At 33.9% G+C, this 27,790-nt stretch overlaps 1 protein-coding gene across 2 annotated transcripts in view; it reads left to right on the forward strand.

Moving 5' to 3' along the window:
• The window catches only part of LRBA (LPS responsive beige-like anchor protein), a 734,202-nt gene that overhangs the window by 187,650 nt on the left and 518,762 nt on the right, over positions 1 to 27,790 (forward strand). For both annotated transcript variants that reach the window (XM_013059156.2, XM_004758045.3), the window contains exons 27-31: positions 1,106 to 1,233; positions 1,724 to 1,831; positions 5,666 to 5,825; positions 9,222 to 9,669; positions 18,584 to 18,717. In XM_013059156.2, coding sequence (XP_012914610.2) covers positions 1,106 to 1,233; positions 1,724 to 1,831; positions 5,666 to 5,825; positions 9,222 to 9,669; positions 18,584 to 18,717 — 978 coding nt within the window. The remainder of the gene's footprint in view (positions 1 to 1,105; positions 1,234 to 1,723; positions 1,832 to 5,665; positions 5,826 to 9,221; positions 9,670 to 18,583; positions 18,718 to 27,790) is intronic.

Below are 27,790 nucleotides of genomic sequence, written 5' to 3' on the forward strand. Positions count from 1 at the left end.
CACCATTTTAAGAGTACAGTATTTGTGAAAATGTTCAGTCTGCCAAAAACAACAAAAAAGTTTAATATCTGGTAATTATATCCTGAAACATCAAATCTTAAACAAAGATTTAGGAATTCTTTGGCTTACAAATATATTGGTTTCTATGGGATAAAATTATTATTTTGAGTGTGGTTGATACACAGTGTTAGGTTAATTTCAGGTATACAACTTAGTGAATTGAGAGGTTTGTACATTAGGCTGTGTTTATTTATATTTCTTTCACAGTTTTGACTGTATTCCTTATATTCTGCTTTTTATTCCTTTGACTTACTCATGCCATACCTGGAGGCCTCTATCTCTCTCTTCTTTCACCTGTTTTGCCTACCTCCTACCACCCTCCCGTCTGGTACCATAAGTTTGTTTCCTGTATTTATAGGTCTGATTATACTTGTTGTTTATTCTTTTTTCTAGATTCCACTTATGAGTGGAACTATATGGTATTTATCTTTCTCAGTCTGACTTATTTCATTTAGCATAATACTAGAGGCGGTATTTGGGGCTGTATATTAATCACAGCTTCTTTTCTGTCCCCTGCCTTTTAAATGGTTTTAATGAAAGCCAGTTAAATGTAGACACTATAAATATTTTCTGTATTGCTATACCCTCTATCAGTCTCTATTAATATCATGCTATAATGATACATAATAAGAAAACCATGCGAGTTGTAAGTTTAACTATTTTATTTTGATGAAGATGATGAAAAGTTCTTATCCTAGACCAGTTCATGGCAATGTGATTTGCTTTCTCTTTTCTATCTTTCTTTCAGTTATTTTCTTCCCTATCTTTTCCCTTAATAAAAGATCATCCTAGTGTAGCTTAGGTGAGATCTAAGAAACACTGGCCTGTTGATTTCTGAAATGATTCTCTCTTTGCACTGGGCTCTGACAGAGTAGCTAACAAAGTTAGAAAACAAACACTAGGTGATAAAGTCCAGGGATGGTTTAGAAATTTGCTGAAGATAATCTGTTTCAAATAATAACTATGTAGGTGATTTTTATAAGTTCCAAAATCTTAAATAAAATTTTCTTTTCTTGCCCAATCTTCTCCTTAAAATAAATTACAGTGTGTGCAGTGGCAGTAAGGAATTGTTTAGAGTGTCAACAGCATTCACAACTGAAATCTAGAGGAGATACAGCCAAAGGCCAGAAAACAATGCACAGCCTGATTCCCATGGGGAAATTTGCAGCAAAGGTAAGCATACAGAATAATTAATTAAATAAAGTGCCTCTTACTTTATGATTAAGATCTTAAATTTATTTGTTCATTTCAACACAGAGTTAAATAAATCTGACAGAGGTTCTAAAATAGTTACTTTAGTCTGTGGACATAACATTTAAATATTTGTGTTTAACTATACAGTAAAGATTTGCTTATACTTAATCTTGTCTGCTTTTCCAAATGTTTACTTTTCTTGTGTTTTTGATACGTTTTCCTTTAAATATGTCAACTTGTATTTCATGTACTTGGTAAGTTAGCATGCAGTTTGTTTTTTCCTTTATGTCTCCCTTCTGTAACCCTCACCACTATTCCAGTACCCAAAATAAGAAGAGAGAAGGAAGTAGGAAAAATAAACTGGGAAAAACAATGTTATACCTTTTTTTCCCTGGTATTTGGAATACTGTGCTAATTAAAAAAAAAAATACCTACATAATATATATGTATATTTTTTTGTCTTAAATAGAGTCCTGTGGATATTGTAACTGGTGGTATATCTCCAGTAAGAGATTTTGACAAGCTCCTACAAGACATGGATATTAATCGGCTTAGGGCAGTTGTATTCAGAGACATAGTAAGTTATAGTATTTTTTTCACATACTCTTAGCTGATACATCTTTCCTCCAAGGTCAAAATACTGAGAGTGAAAACTCTCTGTGATATAAAATAGTTGAGTTGATACAAGAAGGACTAGAAACCAATTCTGTTGACAGTGATTTTAGAATCTTAGAATATTGAAAAGTATTATTTGTGTAAATGGAGTTAATATATCAGAGTAATAATACTAAAAATAATATATTATTACATATTAAGCATTTGAAGTGCTTCACATGTCCTAAGTGCAACGACTTCTTGAGTTGTATACGTTTGTAATTCCCATTTTATAAATGAGGAATCTGAGGCACAGAGAGCTTGAATAATTTGTTAAAGCTAGTAGAGCTAATAAATTTCCAACCCAGCATCTTAAACTCCAGAATCTGTACTTTGAAAGTAATGAAATGTTCAAATTCTGGATGACATATTATTTTTACTGAATACTGGATATTTTTCTCTCAAAGCAACAGAATTATGATACAGAGGTACATGTTGAAATGGTGTGTGTGGTGGTTTTAAATTAAAAAAAAATGTTTGTTTTGGTTGATTTTGATATAATAGCATAGTTTTATGTACAAATTATAGAATTGTATAAGAAAGTCTAAAAATGAAAATACAAATTATTTATAATCCTACTCATCAGCATTTGTAATATCATCATTAGTTAATATGTATTAAATACTTACTGCCTCTTAAGTACTTAATGTTCTGCAAGTTTTTTAAATAAAACTTTATAACTTCAATTTTTAATTTTTCCTCTTCTTTTGGAGGGTTTTAGTCCGCTCTTGAGTTCTCTCATTTTTTTTTTTTTTTTTTAGATTCTATTTATTTGACAGAGAGCACACAACCAGGCAAAGAGGCAGGCAGGAGAGGGAGAAGCAGGCTCCCCACTGAGCCGGGAGCCCAGTGTGGAGCTCCATCCCAGGACCCTGAGATCATGACTTGAATGAAAGGCAGACACTTAACCTACTGAGCCACCTGGGCGCACCCCCTGTCTTGAGTTCTTGATTAAGTTTTATACACATACACAATTTGTTAATAGTACTTGAGTTAATAGTTATTAGCTATAGTTACTAGTTATTGAATATTTATTGCATTTTAAGCATACAACTGAATACTCTGTTTCATTTAGTTCATAATAATAATTCATAATCATAATTCATAATAATCCTATGGGAAAGATAGAAATATTAGGTTAAATCTGTTTAAGATCACAGAAGTAGTAAGAGGTGAAATGAGTTAAGGATCTAGGGAATATAGTTCTTGAAATTTTCATCCTAATCATTAGGTATACTGCCTCCCTAGGTCTCCAACTTTTTTTTTTTTTCCTCAGAGTCCATTGACTTTCTCATTTTGGGAGCGAATACTGCTGCTACTTTCTCTCCCCTTTTTTTCTTTGAGTCTATTGCCCCATAGCTTTGTTTTTCTTTGAGTGATCTTTAAAAATCTATAATAGGTAGTACAACTCTTTCGCTTTTAATGTTCTCTAATGGCTTCCTATAGCATGAAGTAAAATGAAATAAAACTCCTCATCCTGGCAGTTTGATTTGGCTCTTTGGAACTTTATAACAAGTTTTTATATCGTGCTGTTTGGGTAGAGAATTAGGTATCTCCTAGGTTTAACATGTAATTTCTGAAAATAATAAATAATTTAAAATTTTTTTGTAATTAAAAAAGTTCTATAATCACCTTGTAGGAGTTTTAGAAAAGAGAAAAGACTTTTTTTCCAGCCTATGTCCCAGAGGCTCTTTTAACATAAGCAAACTTTGATGAAAAAAAGAAATGACCTTAGATCAGCAATATAAAGAAGTTATTACCCCGAGGTTAAATGCTAAATTTTTTAATCACTCTAATCTGATTTCATGTTTGCTTTTTCACTTACTTTATTTCTTTAGGTAAATTATTTCTCTAGGCCTCATCTTGTTCAAAGGGGCTAATGAATATATTTAAAGTATAGTATAGTGCCTGATCCCTTGTAAGTATTCAGTAAGTAGCAGCTACAATTGAAAACAAATTTGTTTTTGGATTTAGGACTTAAACATATAGATCTATCGGATATTTCTTATTGGACAGCGATCCGGCTTACACTATAAATTTCATCGGTAATAAGTAAATATTGAACACAATAGTGGCCTAAATAAGTAGATAGGCATAAGTGATTTGTAATAGATTAAGAACTTATGATCAAGGGACGCCTATGTGGCTCAGTCAATTAAGCTTCCAACTCTTGATTTTGGCTTAGGTCATGATCTCGGGGTCATGACATCAAGCCCTGCTGTCATGCTCCACACTCCTTGTGGAGTGTGCTTGTTCCTCTCCCTCTGCTCCTACTCCTGCTTATGCTCTCTTTGTCAAATAAATAAATAAATAAATGAATAAATAAAAGCTTAAAAAAAGAAGTTAAGATCCAGTAAGTTATTTGCCTACATTTTAAATGTTGCCATCATTAGCAGTAGTTCTTATAATAGTGTCAGTGGCAGCAGAACACAGGAGTTTTTGAGAAAAGCAATGGTTAATAAAAAGGGAAAATGTACATTTATCTTTTTCCATCAAGACTAATAAGATCTTGCATATGAACCTAAAGAGTACCATAGATTCTTGTCAGATTAAAAATAATTTAATCGTTGTATCAAGTGGAAATGTTCACTTGGAGTATGATATCACATTCTTTCCCAGAAATTGTGTTGAACACATTTGATAGTGGTTAATTAACTTTTAGTTTCATTTGCACCACTGGTTGCCATTTATTCATCTGCTAGGCAACAGTGTTTGTTTTCCTTATGCTAAATTTATGTTACTCAAGGTACCTTTAGTTTTCAGAATTTGATGGACAAGCTTGAGTTTTTCCTTTAAATTATTTTGAAATGTTACCAGAATAGTGATGAGTGCAGGGTCCCTTTGCAGATGGAGAATTTGACTAGATGAAGAGGTCATATATACATATATATATGTATATATATGTGTATAGTATACAGTTACACAGGTGATCTGTAGAGCTAAGATGAAACCTTGGTCTCTGGTAGAGGTCAGTCTAGTTTGTCCTTTTCTTTCTGGAAGACACTATATTTTCAATCTTAGACAATCTTGGTTGTCTTCAATCTTGGTTGTCTCTACTATTTAAAATACTCCTAAGGGGTACCTGGATGGTTCAGTGAGTTGAGCCTCTCTCTTTGGCTCAGGTCGTGATCTCAGGGTCCTAGGATTGAGCCCCACATCAGGCTCTCTGCTCTGCCCCCTCTCTCTCTGCCTGCCTCTCTGCCTACTTGTGATCTCTGTCTGTCAAATAAATAAATAAAATCTTTAAAAAAAAATTACTCCTGAGAATTCTTTTGGCATCCTGATCTGTATCTGATTACCTCACTTTTTTTTTCTTGAATGTTTGTCTTTTAGGAAAATAGTTAATTGTTAATTGATTTTTTATGCATATTTTAATTCTTATGGTTAGAAGTAAAAATAATTATAATGATAATTTCTTATTTGATGAATCTTACAAAGTATATTGGGCCTTATGTCTTCATTTTTTAAAAATACTTTTTCTAATTTGCTTTTTATTAAGCAGTTATTAAGTCTTCAGACTGAGTTATTTAATTTTCAGAAACAAGCCAAATTCTCTTTCCATGTTTCACAAGTGTAAAACCCCTCATTTACAAGCATTTTTCCAAAAATCTTTACCTAATCTTTGCTAAGGTGAATTTATTATTTTCTGTATATATTGAAGGATTTTTGACCATGTTTTATATTTAAATGTCATGTAAAATAAGATTGATACATCTTATTTAATAGTGGATGATCACCTACTTTTATTTCTTCCCAGGAGGATAGCAAACAAGCTCAATTTTTAGCCTTGGCAGTTGTATACTTTATTTCTGTTCTTATGGTCTCAAAGTATAGAGATATTTTGGAACCCCAAAACGAAAGGCATAACCAGTCATTTAAGGAAACTGGTAATGAACGTGGGAATTCATCACTTTCTGGTAAGTTTCCATATTTTATTAGCTGGCATCCAAAGTTCAAGTAAAACATTACCTAATACTTAAAATACTGATTCTGGAACTTAAATTCATTTATGCATAAAGTGAGAGTGTACATTGTTTTTTTAAAGATTTTATTTATTTATTTGACAGACAGAGATCACAAGTAGGCAGAAAGGCAGACAGAGAGAGAGAGAGGAAGGGAAGCAGGCTCCCTGCTGAGCAGAGAGCCCGATGCGGGGCTCGATCCCAGGACCCTGAGACCACGACCCGAGCCGAAGGCAGAGGCTTAACCCATTGAGCCACCCAGGAGCCCCAAGAGTATATGTTTTAATTAACAACTAAGTATTTCAATTTATGTTAAGTACTGTGTGGGTAGTTGCAATTAGGAGACGCTATCTCTCTTTAATTAAAATATAAGCAAGAAAATGTTATTCTTCACAAATAAAGTGTTAGATATTTTTGTTTGCTTTGGCATTTATTGTGAAGAATAAATCATCTTCTTTTATAAGAGACAGATTTGTTAACAAAAAACTAATACCTGGAATTCTAGAAGTAGCTGCAGATTATAGAGGTATAGTTAGAGAAGCAGCTATTATAGTTGTAGCAGTAGGTATCACTCAGGAAGGTGATTTATTTATTTAATAAATATTCATTCGGAACCTACTAGCTACTTGGGTATATCATGAATAAAAGAGGAAAAAGTTGTCTGTCCTCTTGGAGCTTATATTCTAGTGAGAGGAGATAGAAAAGAAGTGCATGTAATAAGTAAATTATATAGTATTTTAGAAGGTGGTAAGTACTAAGAAAAGGTAAAATCTAATAGAGAAAAATATTAAGATAACCAGGAGAAATGTAGTGGGATTTTTACTCTAAGGAAAATGAAGAATTATTTGAGGGTTTTGAGACAGGAGTTACAATTGACTTATTTTTAAAAGTAACAGTTGGGATTCTATATGGAGACTATGATCTCTAGAGAGCAAGAGAAAAAAACCAGTGTTTTAGTTATACACTGCTATGTAACACATTACCTCGAAGCTGGTGGCTAAAACCATAACTGTTTTAATCTTGTTACCATGATTCCGTGAATTTGGTTTGGACAGGGCACAGTGGGGATAATTCATCCCTGCTGTAAATGATGTTTGCTGGGGACTGAAATGGCTTTTCTACTTCTATATCTTCTGCCTAGCTGGGATGGCTCCAAGAGTTGAGGCTGACTTACTTGAAGTGGCTCAGCTGGTGTTATGTCTGGGGTCTTTTTTTTTTTTTTTTAAAGATTTTATTTATTTATCAGAGAGAGAGAGGGGGAGAGAGCGAGCACAGGCAGACAGAATGGCAGGCAGAGGCAGAGGCAGAGGGAGAAGCAGGCTCCCCACTGAGCAAGGAGCCCGATGTGGGACTCGATCCCAGGACGCTGGGATCATGACCTGAGCCGAAGGCAGCTGCTTAACCAACTGAGCCACCCAGGTGTCCCTGTCTGGGGTCTTGATACCTGGTCTCAGCAGAAATTCCTTGGTGTTCCTCCATTAGTTTGGCAGGCCCCTGTCTTTTCATGTAGCCTCTGTACATGTTCTCTCCAATAAGGGAGCCAGCTTGCTTATAGAGAGGTTCCAGGGATTCTGAGAAATGCACAGGCTGCAGGACCTTTGTAAAGATTGGGCACAGAACTGGCCCACTGCCACATTCTGTTGGTTAAGGTGAGTGTTGGCCCAGCCCACATTCAAGGGGGTGAATACCAGGAGGCATGGGCCAACAGGATCATTAATGTAACAGTCTAACACGACCAGTTGGGAGGATATTACAACAGTCTAAGAAAGAATGGATTTAGGGATGGACTAAGGTGGTAGCTGGCAGCTGTAGAGCTGGTGAGCAGTAGTCAGATTCTGGGTCTGTTTTGATGGTAGAGAGAACAGGATTTAAAATACTAGTTGTGGATATGTGAAAGATGGAACATTATTAAGAAAGACTATAAAGTGCAGTTGGATAGATTGAAGGTGAAACATTTTCAGGTGAAATAAATTTGGTTTTCAACATGTTTGAGATATCTTTTAAACATAGAAGATTAGAATAGGCAGTTAAAAATAAGTCTGATTTTTGTTGTTGATATCATAGTGTTTTAAGAGTAAATGAGATTACTGAGGGAATAAATGTTGATAGGGAAGATAAGTGCTAAGTCCCTCCTACTTAAGAAATCAGGGAGAAAAAGAAGTGAAGGAAATTAAGAAGGAACAACCAGTGAGGTAATAGATGAAAAACCGAAGAGTGTGATGTCTATTAGCAAAGTGAAAAAAGTTACCACGTTCTTGGGAATGGTCTTTTGCTGCTGCTTTGTCAAGTGCTATTACGACTGACAACTAACTGAGCATTGGAGTTAGCAAGATGGAGGGTTTGGTGACCATTGGATTTAACAAGATGGAACATTTTTGTTGTAATGCAGTGAACGCCTCATTAGAGAGAATTAAAGTCAAACAGATAAAATTGGCTACTTGTTGAACTAGATGTTAAAGATTGTTGAACTATTCTTATATATGGAGGGATAACATTTTTTACCAAGTAGGAATTGTTTGAAGTAGAAATCTTATAATTTCTGTCCAAAGAAATGGCAATGTATAAAGTCAAAGAAGCCCAAAGCATTGTCCCATGATCAGCAGATTGCAAGTAAGTTAGTGTTTAGAGTATAAAATGTGATGGCAAGAGTAGCAGGAGATAAAGTTGGGAATGAATAGTCATCTGATAAATAGTCACTGACCACGTACTACTTGCCAGGCATTATTGTGAGCCCAGGCATTGGTATAGGTGCTAGACTCCCAAGTGTTAAAGAAGACAAATTCCCTGCCTTAAGTTTACATTCTGACAGACTTCTTTTATAGAAGAGTCTTTTTTATCCTAAGGATTTTGGATTTTGTCTTGGAGGCCAATGTCTTTCAACCTCCTGTTGCTATCCATTGGTATGTTATATTCATTTCGGTGGGTTTTTCTCAGATAATTTGTTATCATTTATTATTTTTATTATTCTCGTCATATTATCGAAGTATCTATTTTGGTTATATGTGTACTAACACAGTATATTTTATAGATTGTGTAATTTATTTTTACCTTTTAGAACATGCCATATATTTCATAATTTAAAATAGTAGATGGTATGGTGTGGCCAATAGGTGATGGGGATTGCGGAATACACTTGTGATGAGGCAAGGGTCATGTGGGTGATGTATGGGAGTGTTGAATCACTGCATTGTACACCTGAAACTAATATAACACTGTGTTATATTTAGCTAAAGTTAAAATAAAAACTTAAAAAATAAATAAAATAGTAGATGGCTGTTAGGACTGAATGTGCCCTTTAAAAATTTGTTCTAAATTTTTTTTGTTCTTTCTTTTCTTCTGTTTCTGGGTAAGATGTAGAAAACACACCATCAGCATTCAGTCCATTAACACCAGCATCAGTGGAAGAATCTGAAAGCACATCATCTACACGAAGGAGGGACTCAGGCATTGGGGAAGAAACTGCTGCCGGCTTAGGAAACAGTGTGGATGTAGCTCCTCCAAGTGTACCTCCAAGTGTCAGTGCAGGTCCAGATGCAATCAGTGAGGCACTGTGTACTCTTTCTTTAGAAGTCAATAAATCTCAGGAAACCAAAAATGACGGAGGAAATGAGTTGGATAACAAGGCTGCACCATCAGTTCCAGTTTCAAAAAATGTCAATGTAAAGGACATTCTTCGAAGTTTGGTTAATATACCAGCAGATGGAGTCACAGTGGATCCTGCCCTTCTGCCACCAGCCTGCCTTGGAGCTCTTGGTGATCTATCTGTTGAACAACCTGTGCAGTTCAGATCTTTTGATAGGTACTGTAAATAGTCTTTTGTTTTGGTCTACTTATATTTACATATGTATATTTATAAATTACAAATATTTGAAGGGTAAACAGGAATTTAACTCTTAAATTTTGTAGCTTCATCATTAGAAAGGGATGTTTTGATCTATTTTATAAAAATTAAAAGGGTATTTTTGTTGTATAAAAGGTTTGTAGGTAGGCAACAAAGTATTAAACTTTTTACCATAAGATGATTTAAAAATAATTTTTTAAAAGATTTTATTTATTTATTTGACAGACAGAGATCACAAGTGGCAGAGAGGCAGGCAGAGAGAGAGGGGGCAGAGCAGAGAGCCTGATGTGGGGCTCAATCCTAGGACCCTGAGATCTAAAACACTACCTTCTAATCTTCAAACACCTTTTAAGTTTCACTAGTTGTCTTAATAATACCCTTTATAGTAGAAGGATTCAGGTCAGAATTATGTTGTATTTTGTTATGTCTCTTTATTCTCCTTTAATTTGGAAGACCAGTTCTTTAGTCTTTCCTTGAATTTAATGATCTTGACATTAGAGGATGATGGCCCACCTGTTTTGTAGAATGTCCATCATACTTGTCTATTATTTCTTTAGGATTATATTCCAGTTAATGCATTTTTATCAGGAGAATTGCAGAAGTGGCTCTTTCTTCTCATTGCATTCCAGCATGCTTTTATTTATATTTTTTTACTGATGATGTTTATTCTAATCATTTATTGAAGTGGTATTTTCTAGGTTTCTCCACTGTTAAAGTATTTCTTGTAAAGAGAAACTGTGAAACTTGGTCATCCTGATCAAATGAATTCACTTCAGTATTGTGGCTTTATGGTGTCCTATTTCATGCAGGAGGTTATAATTTATTGTTGTGATTGTTATGCTTTATGTTGATCAGATTGTCTCTGATTTGGCCAGTAAGATTTCTTTGAGTTGGCTTCTGTTTGCTTCTGATGGATACATCATAATTTCCTTCTGTTGTTTCTTTGTGTTTCTCTTCTATTTATTTCCCAGATCCTACTTTTCTATTTCAGACTTGCTGTGGGTTGGAATGTTAGGTATCCAAGCTGGTAAAAATTGTTTATAGTGATTAAGATGCTCTGAAATATCACAGAGAATATATAATTTTAATGGAGAGTATTTTTGCTGTCATTCCTTGTCATCTTGTTCCTTCTACCTCTGTTTAAAATGAGGTCAGGGACACCTGGGTGGTTCAGTTGGTTAAGCAGCTGCCTTCGGCTTAGGTCATGATCCCAGCGTCCTGGGATTGAGTCCCACATTGGGCTCCTTGCTCGTGAGGGAGCCTGCTCTCCCTCTGCCTCTGCCTGTGCTCTCTCTCTCTCTCTCTCTCTCACACACACACACACACACAAATAAATATAATCTTAAAAAAAAAAAAAGATGAGATCAGTGTCCTGGAATGATAAGATTGATAGTCTAAATTCTGGATAAATAACATATTGGTATATTTATATTGTGACATTACCTAGTGGCTACTAGGTATAGTGGCTGCTAACTTCTCCTTTTTTTCTTTTTTTAATAGTGTTTATAATATAGGAGTTAAATTATTCTAGAAGTCACACAAAATTGAGTTTGATTTCTGGCTCTATTACTTATTAGTGAATTTGGACTAGTTACCCACTGAGCTTCAGCTTCCTTATCCTTAAATTATGTGAAACTACAAAGCTAAATACAAAAGACCAAAAAAGCAGAACAGTATGTGTTGATGGAAAATGATATTGAAGATCCATTAATCTATAACACTTAGCAGGAAGAAATCACTCAATAAATCTGAACTTAACTATCCCACCTAATAAGACATTTAGTCATTGCTGGTTTCTGTTGTGTGTATATGTGTATGTATAGACACTGAATATTTAGAATACATATTACAGATAAAAGAATTATATTCCGTGTGTGTATAAAATGTTAACAAATAAATAAAATGACGAAATCTGTTAGAAAGATTAACAGATAACAGGAACAAGTAGTTCATAGGATAAATACTGTTAATATGCAAATGTAAAGACAGTCTGTATCACTGATAATGAAGGAAATAAAAATTTAAATAACCATGAGATAATGTCATTTGATTAAATTGGCAGAGGTTTAAAAGATGATACCTAGAGTCACCCAGGGCATGAAAAAACACTTTTATATTGCAGAGAGGGCATATTAATACATTTTATTTGAGGGAAAATTGGCAGTATTAATTAAAGTTTAAAATATGTAGACCTAATTACTACTAGAAATTAAATCAGAAGATATACGCAAGTATAAAATATTTTCTGCTGGAGAAAACTCATAGTTAAGCTAATACTGTTAAGCTTTTACTTTGTGAAGGTCTAAAAGTATTTTTTAGGTAGGTAGATTCAAAGGTAGATACTACTTTTTATTCTTACTTTACAGATGAAGAAACTGAGGCACAGGGAAATTAAATAGGTAGTTAAGCTATTATACTAATAAATGGTGGAAGTAAGATTTGAAGCATGGATGACTGATTCTAGACCTTGTCATTTCACTTTATGCAAACATAGTTGCCAACATATGAAGGATTGGTTTCATGTGTTATTTTCTGAACATATATTAAATAGTATGCAACCATTAAGGTAAGAAAAGGAGAACACTATTTGTTGATTTAAAATGATGGAGATACATTATGAAATGAAAATGTAAATGAAAAAGTAGTGTACAAAATAACTTGGAATTTATGATCATTTAAAAAAATGGATATATCTGTTTACATATACCTAAAAATGTATATTTAAAACTGTTAATAGCAGTGACTGTATTTTGAGGGTGGGAAGAGGTGTAAATAACTAGGTTTTTAAATATTCTGTATTTTCATTATTTAAATTTGTATTAATCTTAGGTTGAGTAGACAAATACTTAAGTGAGGGTAGATTATTAATTTAATATATCTTTCTAATCTAGTGAAAGAGAGGTTCCTTATAAATGTCCCAAATTTGAAAAATTAAATCTGTGCCTTAGTGATCCCTTCAGTGAGTGAGTTTTGAACTTATTTAGGGAAACTATGCTTCAGTAATACATTTTAAGGGGTTTGTTGAAATAGAATACAAAGGGGAATTTTTGTGATAGTGTTTTTCAGGGTGTTATTTGGAATTTACTGTCTGGTATGCACTTAACCTATTGTCTGATGGCAAGCAAAGTGCTCTGTTTTAACCCCCCTTTTTTTCTTAGCAAGAGACACCTTTTGAAAAACTATTTTCATGCAGGCTTAGGCCAGTGGAATATCTTTGGGAATTTCAAAGCATCCCTCTGATCATGTATTTATCTCTGGAATGCTGTGTCAGAAATCACAACTCTCCTCATATCTTAAGAATTATCAACTCCCAAGCAATAGCTGGAAAGTTTAGAGTAACACCTACATGAGTGGAACCTTGCTGAAAGGCTGCCAGGTTGTGGGCCTTTGTGGATGGCAAGGTGTTTGTGTTCATTCCCATGCCAAAGTTCTTGCTCTTATCTAATTTGAAGATCCTCTCTGGTGATTAGTGGATGCCAGGGATTTATCTTGATAAAGTTCAAGGGCTTGTTTGGCTTTTCAGTTAGATCCTTAGGGAGTAAAGTGCTAGGCTTAAAAATGCTCTTTTCTCCTGTAGTGAACGATTTGCATGTTAAATAGCATTTATGTGGAAGTTTATGATATTTGAAACTGATATGGTTCTGAAATGGAACTTCTGAGCCTTTGTGATCTGGAAGATATTGTTGCTCTTTGTTGTGACTAAATAAAAGGAAACTTTCACAGAAGTCTCCCTTGTTCATAGTTCTAAAAATGTCAGCAGTGTGTACACTTTATGTGGAATGTTAGGAAATGACTTCTTTGTCATCTATAATATGGGGATGATAATATGTAGTTATTAATTCATGGATTGTTATAAATAATTCATATGCATTTTAAGTGTAGTGCCTTATAGATACTAATCATTTATTAAAGTCAGCGAGTTTGTAAAGAAAATTATAATATGTGGGGTGCCTGGGTGGCTCAGTTGGTTAAGCATCCAACTCTTGATTTCGGCCCAGGTCAGGATCTCAGGGTATTGGGGTTGAGCCCTGGGTAGGGCTCTTTGCTCAGCGGGGAGTCTGTGTGTCTCTCTCCCCCTCTGTCCTTCCCTCCCATGCATGCTTTTTCTTTCTCTCTCTCTTTCTCTCCCCCTCCAAAATAAATGTTTAAATCTTTAAAAAAATAAAACTATAATATGTAAAATTTTATACTTTAATATTTTAAAATGTTTAAATAGTTTAAAATGCTTTTTTAAAAAAAGTTGATGACTGGGGTGCCTGGGTGGTTCATTGGGTTAAAGCTTACTCTGCCATTAGCTTGGGTCATGATCTCATGGTCCTGGGATTGAGCCCCACATCAGGCTCTCTGCTCAGCAGAGAGTCTGCTTCCTCCTCTCTCTCTCTCTCTCTCTGCCTGCCTTTCTGCCTACTTGTGATCTCTGTCAAATAAATAAATAAAATCTTTTTTTTAAAAAAGTTGATAGCAGATACTAAAAATTTAGTTATTTGCTTCTTAAATATTGACAAGGAATTCATTTAGTCTCTTAATTAGAAACTTAATTTGTATCCTGAGAACAAAGCCAGAAATATCCCTAGCATACTGCTTGGCATATAGGATCTCAAACTTGTTCCAAATGTATGTTGCATTTTCTTTGTGTTTCCAAAGCATTTTAGAAAAATATGAAATGTTAGTCCTTTCATGATCATTCTTGAGTAGTGGTAAAGATAAATTTCAGCAAATATTTTTTTTAACTGTAGGACATGCTTTATTAGCTTAAATTTACACGTACATACATGATACATATGATAGCTTAAATATTACTTTTATTGAAAACTTCACTCTTTTACATGGAAACCCTTTGATAAATAAAACAGTAAAGGAAAGGGAAATATCCTGAAATCTGCCTGCTGCTTTTTCTTTAAATTGGATCATTATGACTTTGAATTTTCTTTGTTTTTATGTGGTCCAAAGCTGAAGCATTATTATTTTGCTTCCTCAGAAATGACCTGAATCAGGGACGCCTGGGTGGCTCAGTCATTAAGACTCTGCCTTCTGCCCAGGTCATGATCCCAGAGTCCCGCATTAGGCTCTTTCCTTAGTGGGGAGCCTGCTCCTCTCTCTCCCTCTGCCTGCCACTCTTCCTGCCTCTGCTCTCTCTCTCTGTCAAATAAATAAATAAAATCTTAAAAAAAAAGAAATAACTTGAATCAGCCAAAGAATTTGGAAATTTTCTTTATTATGTATTAATAAATGATAATTATAAATAATGTTTATTTGTAATTTATAATTAATAAGTAGGCTAAAGAATTGGGAACATTCCCCATTTGTGAGCATATATATTTTTTATTTTAGTAATACATGCATAATTTTATATCTTGGAAATCTTTATTATTATTGCTTGTAGGTGATTATACTATGGAATTGTGTTTAAATGTTAAATTGATTGTGGTAATGGTTCCACAACTCTGTGAATATACTAAAAACCATTGGACACTTAAATTGTGTGATATGTGAATTATATCTCAATGAACCTTAAGAAAAAGGTCAATATGAGAAAATAGTTCAAATAGAAGGCTCTTGTTTAAACAAACCTGGAATTATAGGGCATTTACTTTGGCAAATTACTTTACCTATCTGAACTTTACTATTTTAACTTTTAAAGTGGAAGTAATATGTATGTATGTTAGGATTGGAGAATTAAGTACTAAGTTTTGGCATATCATCAGTTTAAATCATAGCTATTAATTTATAAATTTATATAATAGGATCATAGGGAAATATGAAGAATAATAATACATTATGAACTTTGACTTGGAGATTCTAGGGAGGCTTACCTATAAGCAAGGTTTTGAAAGGTGAGACAGAAGAGGTTACTGGCATGCAGGGCTAAGAGAAGGCATCTTGGCTGAGGAATAGCATATGCAAGTGGTTGGAGTTGTGAAATGACATACATGCGCAGGAACTGTAAGAGCATATTGGAGAAGTGTGTGAGTAATGCTGGATTAAATATGAATTCATGTAGGTAGCCACACTTCAGATGTGTTAGGAATGAGAATAAGAGAAAGATCTTAGAAAATAAATATTAGCTGCATTGTAGTAAAGAATAAGTATACATGATTGATAGCATTATTAATGGTAGTAGCTTCTTAAGGGTTAGAAATGAGGTAAGTTTTTGTTACCTTTAATTAACCATGTTGTCTCGGATAAATAGAGATTGTGCATATTAAGGAACATCTGTAGTAAGTTTTTTCTGTTAGCAGTTTTTCAATTTTTTTTTTAATTTAATTTACTTATTTGACAGAGAGAAATCACAAGTAGGCAGAGAGGCAGGCAGAGAGAGAGGAAGGGAAGTGGGCTCCCTGCCGAACAGAGAGCACAATGCGGGGCTCAATCCCAGGACCCTGCGATCATGACCTGAGTCGAAGGCAGAGGCTCACCCCACTGAGCCACCCAGGTGCCCCTTTCCAATGTTTTATTATGAAAATGTTCAAACAGAAATTGAAAGAATTGTACAGTGAACACCCACAGACCTCTCATTAAGATACTGCAATTAATCTTTAACTCTGTTTGCTTCATCATATAATTCTTCATATATCCATCTATCAGTTTTATTTTTTATGTGTTTCAACAGATATCAGTTCACTTCATAAACATTTCAGCATGCAGATCTTTAGAGATCAGTACAGTTTTTTAAGGTAAAATGTACATGCATTCAAAGGCACAGATCTTATGTGTACCATTTGATGAATTTTGACAACTTTGTACACCTGTGTGTAACCTATATCCTCAGTCAAGACATCATCAACCTTGAGAGTTCCCTCATGTGCCTTCCCAGCTAGAGGCAGCTATTCTTCTGATTTTTTTTCTAGGGTAGATTAGTTTTGCCTTTTATAGAACTTCATGTAAAAGGAAATACAAAGTTTGTTCTGTATAAGACTTCCTTCACTCAATATAATGCTTTTAAGAATTCACTTATGTTGTGTTTATCAGTAGTTTCTTTTAATTGCTGAGTATTGTTTCATTGTATAAGCATATCACTTACTCATTTTTCTTTTGAAAGGATTCTGAGCTGTTTCTAGTTTTTGACTATTAGATAAGTCCTCTTGAACATTATTGTATACATTTTTTGTGTGCATAAGTTATCTTGAGAAAATTCCCAGGAGAGGGTTTGTACATAGGTTAGTTTTATGTCTTAAATTTCAGTTATGGAAAAAACAACTTCAGTTTTCTAAATACTATCTTCTGTTGCTCATTTCAGTGCTTTTATTTATCATATCAGTGAACTAGTCTTACTAGTTACTAGTTACTAGTTACTAGTTCTTTCTTTTGTGAACAAATGTGAAAGTAAATTCTGCGTAGCACTCCTCCTTCCAAAATAGGTTCTAGGGTATGTACCTGGAGATTTTCTTAAACAATAGTTTTATGAATTTCTGCCTTGAATAAGAAATGCTTCCTTGAGTAGGAAATATAAAATTCCATTTTATATTATTTTGAGTGCACTGCTAACATGCACACATACGTGGTCACATCTATTCCCCCTAAAGTCAATAATCATCTCATGTAAGCTACCGTGATTTAAGCACACCATTTCGGAATGAGGGCTCAGGTGGCTGTTGCATCTATTTTTTAGTGTATAGTTAACATTGGCAGTCACCCTTATAATGATGTGACACCAGCTACCCCCAAGTACATTGAATAAGCCATGCCTAACACAAGAGAACTTGATTTAATTGGCAACAGTGTTTGCCATTGCCTGATAGGCATTGAAGTAAAACAGAACCTGTTTAGCTTTGTATTATCTTTCTTTGGTATAACAACAAAAACAAAATGTATTTTTAAAGTACTGGAATTACATATTTTCCACTTTTGAATACATTTATTGGGATCAAGTATCTAAGTAACTTTATTTAGAAACTGAATACTTTAAAGCTGTTAAGGGAATACTTGAAGCTTGCGGTTACAATATTGTCAACAAAAGATGTGATTAAATAAATTGAATGTTGAAGACTTTAGGCTTATGGTTAACACCAGGTAATTAAAAGTAAGCACTGCTGTGGGAGTGCATTATATATCAGCTGTCCTCTTTACCTCATTAACTAGGTTTTTGCATGTTTATGGAGCTAACTTCAATTAAAAATGCCTTTTAGTTATGCCTAATAAGGTCTTTTAGTTACTATTTTGGTATAAAGCATCACAATTTAATTGAAATTGGTGTATCATAAATACCTGTGTTGGAGTAATAGACAAAATGAACAAATTTGATTATTTGAAATTTTTTGCATCTAGCTTTTATACCTCTGCATTGTTTATTCTATATAATATTATCAAACAATAGTCTTTGGGGCTTAAAAAGAAAAACTTGGTAGATATGTGTTAAAAATTATTTATATCTGTAGGGTTTTTTTTTTTTTTCACCTTACAAGATTTCTAAGGTTTTATGATTACAATTTAGTGGTGCTTTAAAATCCATGTAGAAATGTGTTGTTTAAAATCCATGTAGAAATCTGCTTCAATTCTGAGGTTAAGAAAAAGTTAATTACTTTTCCACTTGAGTGCCAAAATCCCTTTTTTATATACCTTTGGTTATATTTTATTTAAGTTGGATAATTGAAGATAATAAATTTGAAGAATATTATATAGTAATTGTAAGTTCACATGTTATAATGGATTATTATATTTTCATAGGAGATTGTCTTCATTTTAAAACATTGAAATTTGGATAAATATGAATGCAGTTGGAAAGATTTCTTACTGAGAGCATATTCTAAATTCTACATCAAAATAGAAATAATTAAACTATAAAAAGAAATTAGTTTCCTACTTTCTATTTTGAAATTAATGTAATTAGGTTGAGTGACCTTTTGTATTTTAAAATCTGTTTACTTTATTACAGAAGTGTCATCATTGCAACAAAAAAATCAGCAGTCTTACCTTCTACACTTACTGCAAGTCTACCTACCAATGCTGTCAGTGTGGTTTCTTCAGTAGATTCAAGCCAAGCCTCAGATGTAGGAGGAGAATCACCTGGTGAGTGAGTTATATTTGAACAAAAAGTTTTTAGATTGCATTTCTTCAAAGTTGAGGACTTTTGATAAAATTGAGATAGTTTGTTAGGCACGTTATAAATCATTATGCTTTTGTATTATGCTATTGATTGTTTCATAATTTTCCAAATAAATTGAATAGTATCAAATAAATTCTATCACGTTATTTCAGTATTTTCATCACTTAAACATAATAACTGTTCCTAGTGTTTAGTGATGAGGAAATGTTCACAGTTGGTTAAGTAAATGTATGTGCAGTACTTTACATATACCATGTAATTGTAGCTGTGTGAAGTATATACCTTTTGTACATGGAAAAATCTAGGAAATATACTCTGAAGTTACTTGATTGTTTCCATGTGGTTGAACTACTACTGGCAGTTTTGATTTTTTAAGTTTCATGGGTTAGTGTCTTTTTCAAAATGTTATCATTAATCTTGTATTATGTTTATATATAATTGTACAGTATTCAGTTTATTGAAAAAAAATTTCTTCCTGGAAACCAAAATCTGTAGTAGTAGTACATGGAGTCTTATGCTATGTTGCCTTTTATTTTATTAAAAAAATTAAAAAAAATTTTATTTATTTGACAGAGAGAGACACAGAGAGGGAACACAAGCAGGGGGAGTGGGAGAGGGAGAAGCAGGCTTCCCACTGAGCAGGGATCACCATGTGGGGACTTGATCCCAGGAGCCTGGGATCATGACCCGAGCCAAAGGCAGATGCTTGATGACTGAGCCACCCAGGCGCCCCTTATTTTATCAATAATTTTAAAAAAACAAATAGACCTTACTTTTTAGATCAGTTTTAAGTTACAAAAAAATGGAATGGAAAGTACAGAGTTCCATATACTACCTCAACATTCCCAATTCCCATTATTTCCCATTGCCTATTACTAACATAGTAGTGTGGTGTATTGTTATTATTATTTTTTTTAATAATTGTTCTAGTGAGAAAATATAAAAGAAAATAAGTGTAGGACTCTACCAGACTTGTCCATTATACTCTGATGCTTTTGTTTTACTTTGGAGGAGAAGCAATTTGGTAATCTATGTTGGACTGGGAGGCAAATTTCTGTTCTTTCACCCCTATCCAATACCCTTAAAAAAAATCAGCTGTGATTTTTCTAGAGCTTCTTCAGTTGGGAAAAAGGCAGAAGGTACTTGTATCTGTTGAAATGGTGGGCCATCTTTTAAACTCAGTGTTAGCGAACTTCTGATAACTTCCCAGAGCAAATAGTAGTAAGTTTAGCAGTTTACAGTACACTGAATAAAATATTTTCATCTTATTTTGAATATATTGCCTTTTAATTTCAGTTTATGGGACAAAGTAATTAAAGCAATCCTCTGGTTGCTTTTAAATATATTTTTGAAATTTAAATCATGCAGTCTTCAGAAGAGATAAGAAACAAAGCTGAGAGATGCATAGGCAATATTGGATGTAAAACAGGATGATAAATTTATTTCTGAAGCATTGTATTTTTTCTAGTATACCCATTATTATATAAACTCACCCTGAAGAACCATATGTGGAATTACAAAATAATTTTCACTTTGAAGACTATTTGTTTATTGGCGAACCCTCACAAAACACTGTATCCAGCTATAATGTACCCTTTGACCCCATTGTTGAAATTTTGTTTAATTTCCAGTGGTGATGGTTCTCATTTCTCAGGCTTTCCCATTTTGTGCTAGAATTGTTAGCTCTTTCCTTCTCCCTAAAACCCCTTAATTAAGAAAAAAATTCCTTGTTATCTCAAATCTTTGTGGTGATGGTCTTTGTTTTTATCATTTGTTTTTCATAGCTGACTCTTCCTTTCCTCTTTCAGTATTCTCTTGTTGTCCTCGTTATATGGTGTCTCCAGTTTATTTCTGTTCCATTCCATTAATTGCTGACATGAACCTTACAACCTTGATATGGAAAATCTAACTCAATATAGTGTTTTCAGTCATTGTATTTTTCACTCTCCTACAACCCCATTTTATCTACTTTTGTTTACCATACTTGCCCGTATATTCTGTTCTTTTTTACTTGGAATCCAAACCCCACATGTAGGTATCTCCTCACCATCAATATTTTTATTGTGAGATTTTTGTTTTCTTTTTGGTAGGTCTCTTAATTTATTTGCCATTAATAAAAATAGGTGACATATATTTAAGTTTATTTTCCTCCTTCTGGTTCAAGCAAGAATTGGGAGTAAATGATTTGTGGATGAATTGATAGTTGTAATCGCACACTGAGCTGGGCAGTTTATTTTTATTTTTATTTTTTTTTGAAGATTTTATTTATTTGAGAGAAGGAGAGAGCAGGGGGAGGAGCAGAGGGAGAGGGACAAGCAAAGGCTCAATCCCAGAACCCTGAGATCATGACCTGAGCTGAAATTAAGAGTCAGATGCTAACTGACTGAGCCATCCAGGCACCCCTGGGCAATTTATTCCTGCAGATCTGGGTATATTAGGTATTAGTCTTGGTTTGATCTTATATTATTTTCTTTGTATGAAGGTATAGTAAATATCTGTCCCTATGGATCTTAAACCTTAAGTATTTGTGCCTTGGGGTGACTTCAGTTCTGAGTTTTATAGTGAGTCAGTAACAAAAAATGAACTACTAAAATCCATTAATAGAGTATTGATTAAAAAAGTACACTTGCTAATACATGGTACAATAGCAAAAATGGGAATTTCCTTGGCAGAAACAATGTAAATATAAAACATTAAATAGGACTTTTGTAGCAGAACAGTTAAACTATTTAGAAATTTTAGTATCAGAATGGGATTTCTAAATTTTACATGTGGCACAAACAGAAACTAGAATTGGGTACAGTTGGATCCCAGAAAAAGAATTAGAACTTGCCAGCTTTATCTGAGGTCAGAGATTCTTCTGTGATAATATTATCGCCAACTCAAAAATGAAACTAACAAAAAAGCAGAAGTAGACCCATAAATACAGAAAATGAACTGGTGGTTGCCAGAAGAGAAGGATATAGGGGGGATGGATGAAATGGATGAAGGGAGTGGGAGATACAGGCTTCCATTTATGGAATGAATAAGTGATAGAGAATAGGAAATACATAGTCATAGGAAATACAATGAAACTAACATTGTGTGTCAACTGTACTTTAAAAAGTCACTAAAATCTGTAACATTGCCAAAAAATTGAAGATTTGCACATTTACATTTTAAGCTGTGCATTACTGAAACTGTGCTTATTATACAAGTTTTGATTATTTTAAAAATTTTGATTATTATACAAATTTTACATTTTAGTTTGGATAATATTCCTTAGCTTATGTAACATTTTATTAGCAAAAAAGGGTAGTCTACTACTATCAATAGCAAGTCTTTCTTTGTAACTGATAAAAGATATTTATCAGAGAACAAGATATATACCCTTGGTATATGCATATTTTAAAAGAAAGCTAAAAGAGAAAACAGTTTTAGTAAATATATCAAAATCTGGAAATTTTAAAGTTACTCATCAGTATAGGTTTAATTGCTCAGATTACAGTATGTGTTAAGATGTCATTACTCTTTTTTCAGGTGTGCTAACATGTTTTTTTCTACCATGATGCGAAGCATAAAGTGATTAAAACAAAAATGAAGCTAATCTACTAAAGGAACCAAATAGACTTTCAGTAATTTATATGCTGGGTGTTTGCCATTGCCAGTTTGTAAAATACAATAATTATACTTCTATTTGGAATATTAGGCTCTCATCTGATTATCAGACCCATGTATGTTATTAATTAGCACATTTATTTTTAACATTGAAAAAAAAGGTTTGATTCTTTGCTTATATGAAATTTGACCCAAGGAGCTTATATTTACTCAATCAGTACAAGTTTTTTGTTTAGTAAAAAGTTTTTACTGGGCATACAGTCTGTGCCTCTTGTGACTGGTCTGGAATTGGTGAGGAGGTTTTGGGGGTAAAAGGGAGAGGTAGAGAAATTTTAAAAATCCAATGTTTAGGGATTATATATTGGCACTTGTTTTAATGATACTTTATTGCAAAGGACATTATTTATTTAGACCCTTAGGGACTTTGTATAAACAGTTGGCTATTCCCTGGGTAGATACGAGACAGATGATGTATTTGCATTTTCCTTTTTGTTCTTTTGAATGTCTGGAAAACTGTCAGTTTGAAGGAGCCAGTTTATCAGTGCAAGGATAAGGAAAAGATAAGTGAGTATCATTCCACATGTTCAAAGTAGCTTCTGCATTTACGTATGTGTGATTGTGTATTAAAAATATTTAATGTTAATTTAAAACAATAAGTTAGTCATAAATTTATGATTTTATCTGAGTTGAAAAATGCAGAATATTTGGAAACTACATTTTTTCCATGGCAGAAATGGAGAATGACCCCTATGAAGTTACCGATATTCTAGTTTATTTTTTTGTGTGGTGTTTTCCTCCAATAATTATTGCTAGTTGATTTCTTTTAAAGATTTTTTAAAAATTTCAGTGTACTATTAGTTTCAGGTATACAATTTAGTGATTCCATTCAATACCCAGTGCTCGTCATAACAAAGGTACTCCTTAATCCCCATCATGTATTTTACCCATCCCCCTGGACCTTTTTATCTTTGTTGGTAAAGTGTTTTCTTATTATTGAAAAAGACCGTTTATAGAATCCCTTTCTGCTGTAGTCTCTTTTAGGTTTGAAAATTGGCCAACACTTCTAGAGTAGTGTCAGGAAGCCTTTCTTTGTTACTGTTTTATTTAGAGCCACTATTGCTCCTTGTCTTCTTCAGACTTCGGATATGCATTTCAGTTTGTTAAAATTAGAGTCAGCACAGTAAAAGCTATTTTTGTTTTGTAACTATTACCTAAAGCCTCATACAAATATTTCCTTGACGTTTATTACTTGTGTCACTTTTAAATACATGGGGCTTCATACTTTGCTTTTTTTTAGGTTCAGAGAAGTTTGAGAAAAACTACCAGTAGTCCTTTTAGAGACAGTGTCTGTTATATTCTAAATAAAGATGGTCTTTAAAAACTACCACCAATTAAAAGAAATAAAGCTCAGAAATAGTTAATTAATCACTAATAATAAAAGTCAGTGGCCAATTATGGTTTAGTAATCATATTGCTGTCAAGGATTTAGAGAATTGGAGGTGTCATTAATTGATTATAATAAATATATTTGGTGTCTGAAGTACTTCATTGAGTGTTGTGTCTCAGAAATTCCAGATACTGAACAGAAAGATTCTTTTTTTTTGTTTTTTAAAGATTTTATTTATTTATTTGACTCAGAGAGATCACAAGTAGGCAGAGAGGCAAGCAGAGAAAGAGAGGGGAGGAAGCAGGCTCCTTGTTGAGCAGAGAGCTTGATGCGGGACTCGATCCCAGGACCCTGAGATCATGACCCGAGCTGAAGGCAGAGGTTTAGCCCACTGAGCCACCCAGGTGCCCCCGAACAGAAAGATTCTTTTCAAAATTACCTTGTTTTGCTCTCTAGTTTGAAATTTTAACATGGAAGAAAAATGAGAAAATGGAAGACTTTGTGAAGTAGGAATTCATACATGTACTTTAAAAGATTGTGATTATAAAGAAATGTGTGCTTTAACTTCACTTTTAATACTTTGCATTAGGATAGGTTCCATGCTGTTTCTTAGGGTTTTTGTGTACAGTTAGCTCTCAAATGAGCAGGATGGTGAGGAGGGGAGGAAGACAGAGATAAATAAATCCCAGTAAAAAGAAAAGTTAATTCTGATTTTCAAGGGAATGGGAAGGAAATGTGTATTGGAAAGGAGAGATTCACAACTTCATCTTGTAGGAATGTTCTCTCTCTTAAGAGGTAGGCTTAGTAATTATCCAAAGGTTAATTATCTAAGATTGCTACGGTATCCTCCCCCAAACGAACAAAGCCTGTGGGGTGTCATACAGTCTAGATTTCTGAAGCTCTATGTTTGGCTGAGAACTGGTGATCAGAACTCAATCAGAATTACTGATCTAGTTCTGCCTGAAGACCAAGCATATTTTAGGGAAGGTTGAGTTGTCCCAGATCCTTGCTGATTAGAGCCTTGCTGTTTATACCTGTAACTAATTTTATTTGCCTTACCTAAGAGAGTAAGTTGAATCAAAATGCTCAGTTACAAATGAAGTGAGCCTGAGGAAGTTATGGGAGTGTGGTGAGAGAGTACAGGCATTCAATAAAATACTTTCTTATACAGTGGCTGGGTTTACCAAATCTTTTTGGCTATGTTTTGTTTTATACCAATGTGATAAGTGAAATAATTGGAAATCCACTTTTTATAACAGTTAAATCTGGGCTTGACTCTTTGCTTTATAACTTCTAGTCTTTTAAACAGATTTACCTTTGGTTTCTTTAAAAAATTTTTAGAGTAATGTTTTTAAAAGGTACTTTAGAACATTTATGTCATTTAAGTTATGTATACGTAATGTCATATGAATAATCATTGAAGAATTTGGTGTATTTTAAGCCTGAAGTACAGACTAAAGGGAACTATGATAACTTTAAGTATTTATTTTTTATTTTTTATTTTTTTTAAAGATTTTATTTATTTGACAGAGAGAAATCACAAGTAGTTGGAGAGGCAGACAGAGAGAGACAGAGGGAAGCAGGCTCCCCGCTGAGCAGAGAGCCCGATGAGGGACTCGATCCCAGCACCCTGAAATCATGACCTGAGCCGAAGGCAGCGGCTTAAACCACTGAGCCACCCAGGTGCCCCAACTTTAAGTATTTAAAAGAAAGTCATAGAGTAGAAGGGTAGGAAAGGAAGCTATCATTCATTGTGTATGTATTATGGTCCAGGCTCAAAATAATTCTGTGAGGTGTAGGTACCACTGTTCATTTTATAGATTAGGAAAATGAAGCACAGAGAGCTTAAATAACTTTACCCAGGTTCTACTGCTGGTAAGTGGCAGAGCTATTACCGCTTCCCCCAAACATTTCAATCATATAACAACCCCTGACGGGTAGTTATTATCAGAGAAACTGGCCCAATATTAATAGAGCTAGGATTCAGTTTGAGAATGGTTTGGTTATAAGTGGCTGGTGAGGAAGTGTTTTCTGCTAGTGTAGAACAAGTTTTCTAAAGAAATCCATGTGGAAGTTACGTAAGAGATTGATTGTTGAGATCTTGAGAGCTTGGCAGGATTTCTTTTTAGATGTGGAGGAGAAAGGCTGTGGTTGTGAATGACCTAACATTTCTTTTTGAAAGCAGGAAGGGAAATAGATTTCAAGCTGAGAAGAGTAGAGGAGCTTTAATATTTATTGCCAGAATTTAATAGGTAAGGAATACATAAACAGAAGGCTTGACTAAAAATGGGTAGCAGCAAACATGAATATATAGTAGAGTTACTTAGAAGAGCTCTTGAATTTTCTTCTGTAGTGCTTTGCAGAAATGTGGGAAAAGAACATTGGAGAATCTACTTTATCTTTGTTACTTTTTTTTTTTTAAGCTTTTATTTATTTATTTGATAGAGAACAGGAGAGCATAGGCAGGGAGAGTGGCAGAGGGAAAGGGAGAAGCAGGCCCCTGCTGAGCAGGCAACTCAATATAGGGCTTGTTCTCAGGACCCTGGAATCATGACCTGAGCCAAAGGCAGACTCTTAACTGATGGAGCCACCCAGGTGCCCCTGTCTTAGGTTCTTTACATTTTTAAATTTAAACATCCTAACAACCGTGTTAAAATTTGGTGGTATTTCTCTTTTCTAAATCATACTGGTAAAATGATTTAAAAGGAACGTTCTAGAATTCTGCATGACAACAGTCACTACACAGTTAAGTATTTGTAATGAACGATAAAAGGTAAATATCTATATATAATAATTACAAATTACAAAGAAAAGGATTCCTACAAAAATGCTCAAAATGTCAGAGTAGTAGTTATTTATGTTACCTTTTGGTTTCCACTAAAATGGGAAAATTCATTCAGTTTTACTAGTAGTCAAGTGTAAATTGTTTATTCTTTATTCAGGGCAATTTGGCAATATGTGTTCATATGTAACGTGTGTGTTTATTGACTAATAGGAAGTTACCTAAAAAAGTCAAGGAGTGGGGCACTGGGTGGCTCAGTCAGTATCCAGCTCTTGATCTCAACTCAGATCTTGACCTTAGGGTCATAAGTTCAAGCCCTACATTGGGCTCCACACTGGATGTGGAACCTATTTAAAAAAAAAAAAAGTCAAGGAGTACACATAAATTTATGTAAGCAAATACAAAATGCTATTTATTATGGTAAAGAACTAGGAATGACTCAAATGAATGTGCCTGAATTTTGGTTGGTCTGATATATCCTCCTGATTAGAAGCAAATTATGATACACTTCTTTGGTAGGAATATTATGAAACAGGTAGAGAAGAAAATCTAATCACCTGCTGCACAATTTATCTGTCTTTATTTTAACTCCAGTATAGTTAACATACAGTGTTATATTAATTTCAGGTGTACAATATGGTGATTTAACATTTCAAAAATCACCCAGTGCACATCATATGGTGCACAATTTTGACTTGTCACAATATTGATGATACCACTTTCATTATTTAATATAATCAATTATTTAATTGAATAAATAAATAAAACATTATTTAATGTTTTCAATATTTCATTATTTAACATCTCTAACTTCCAGGGGTGCCTGGGTGGCTCAGTGGGTTAGGCCTTTGCCTTGAGCTCAGGTCATGATCTCAGAGTCCTGGGATCAAGCCCCACATCGAGCTTTCTGCTTGGCAGGGAGCTTGCTTCCCGCTCTCTCTCTGCCTGCCTCTTTTCCTACTGATTTCTCTCTCTCTGCCAAATAAATAAATCTTAAAAAAAAAAAAAATTGAATGGCCAATTTTCTGCATGGTAAAGTTACTCTTTCCCTTTTGTTTTTAATAAGTGTTTTGTGGAAAGGTACTTTGAAATTATTTAAATATCCTGTTCCTCAGCTTGTTAATTTATCTTATCAATATGGCCTCTTTGGCTTCCTATTTTATTGAATGAGTTGTAGTAAGTTATTATCATTATTTATTTTTAGTATTATTATTTTAAAATTTAATTTTGTGAGTGTGTCCCAAAATTCATTGTTTATGCACCACACCCA

Source organism: Mustela putorius, unplaced genomic scaffold (genome assembly GCF_011764305.1).
Source record: "Mustela putorius furo isolate JIRA1106 unplaced genomic scaffold, ASM1176430v1.1 tig00000242_pilon_pilon_pilon, whole genome shotgun sequence".
Taxonomy (NCBI): Eukaryota; Metazoa; Chordata; class Mammalia; order Carnivora; family Mustelidae; genus Mustela; species Mustela putorius.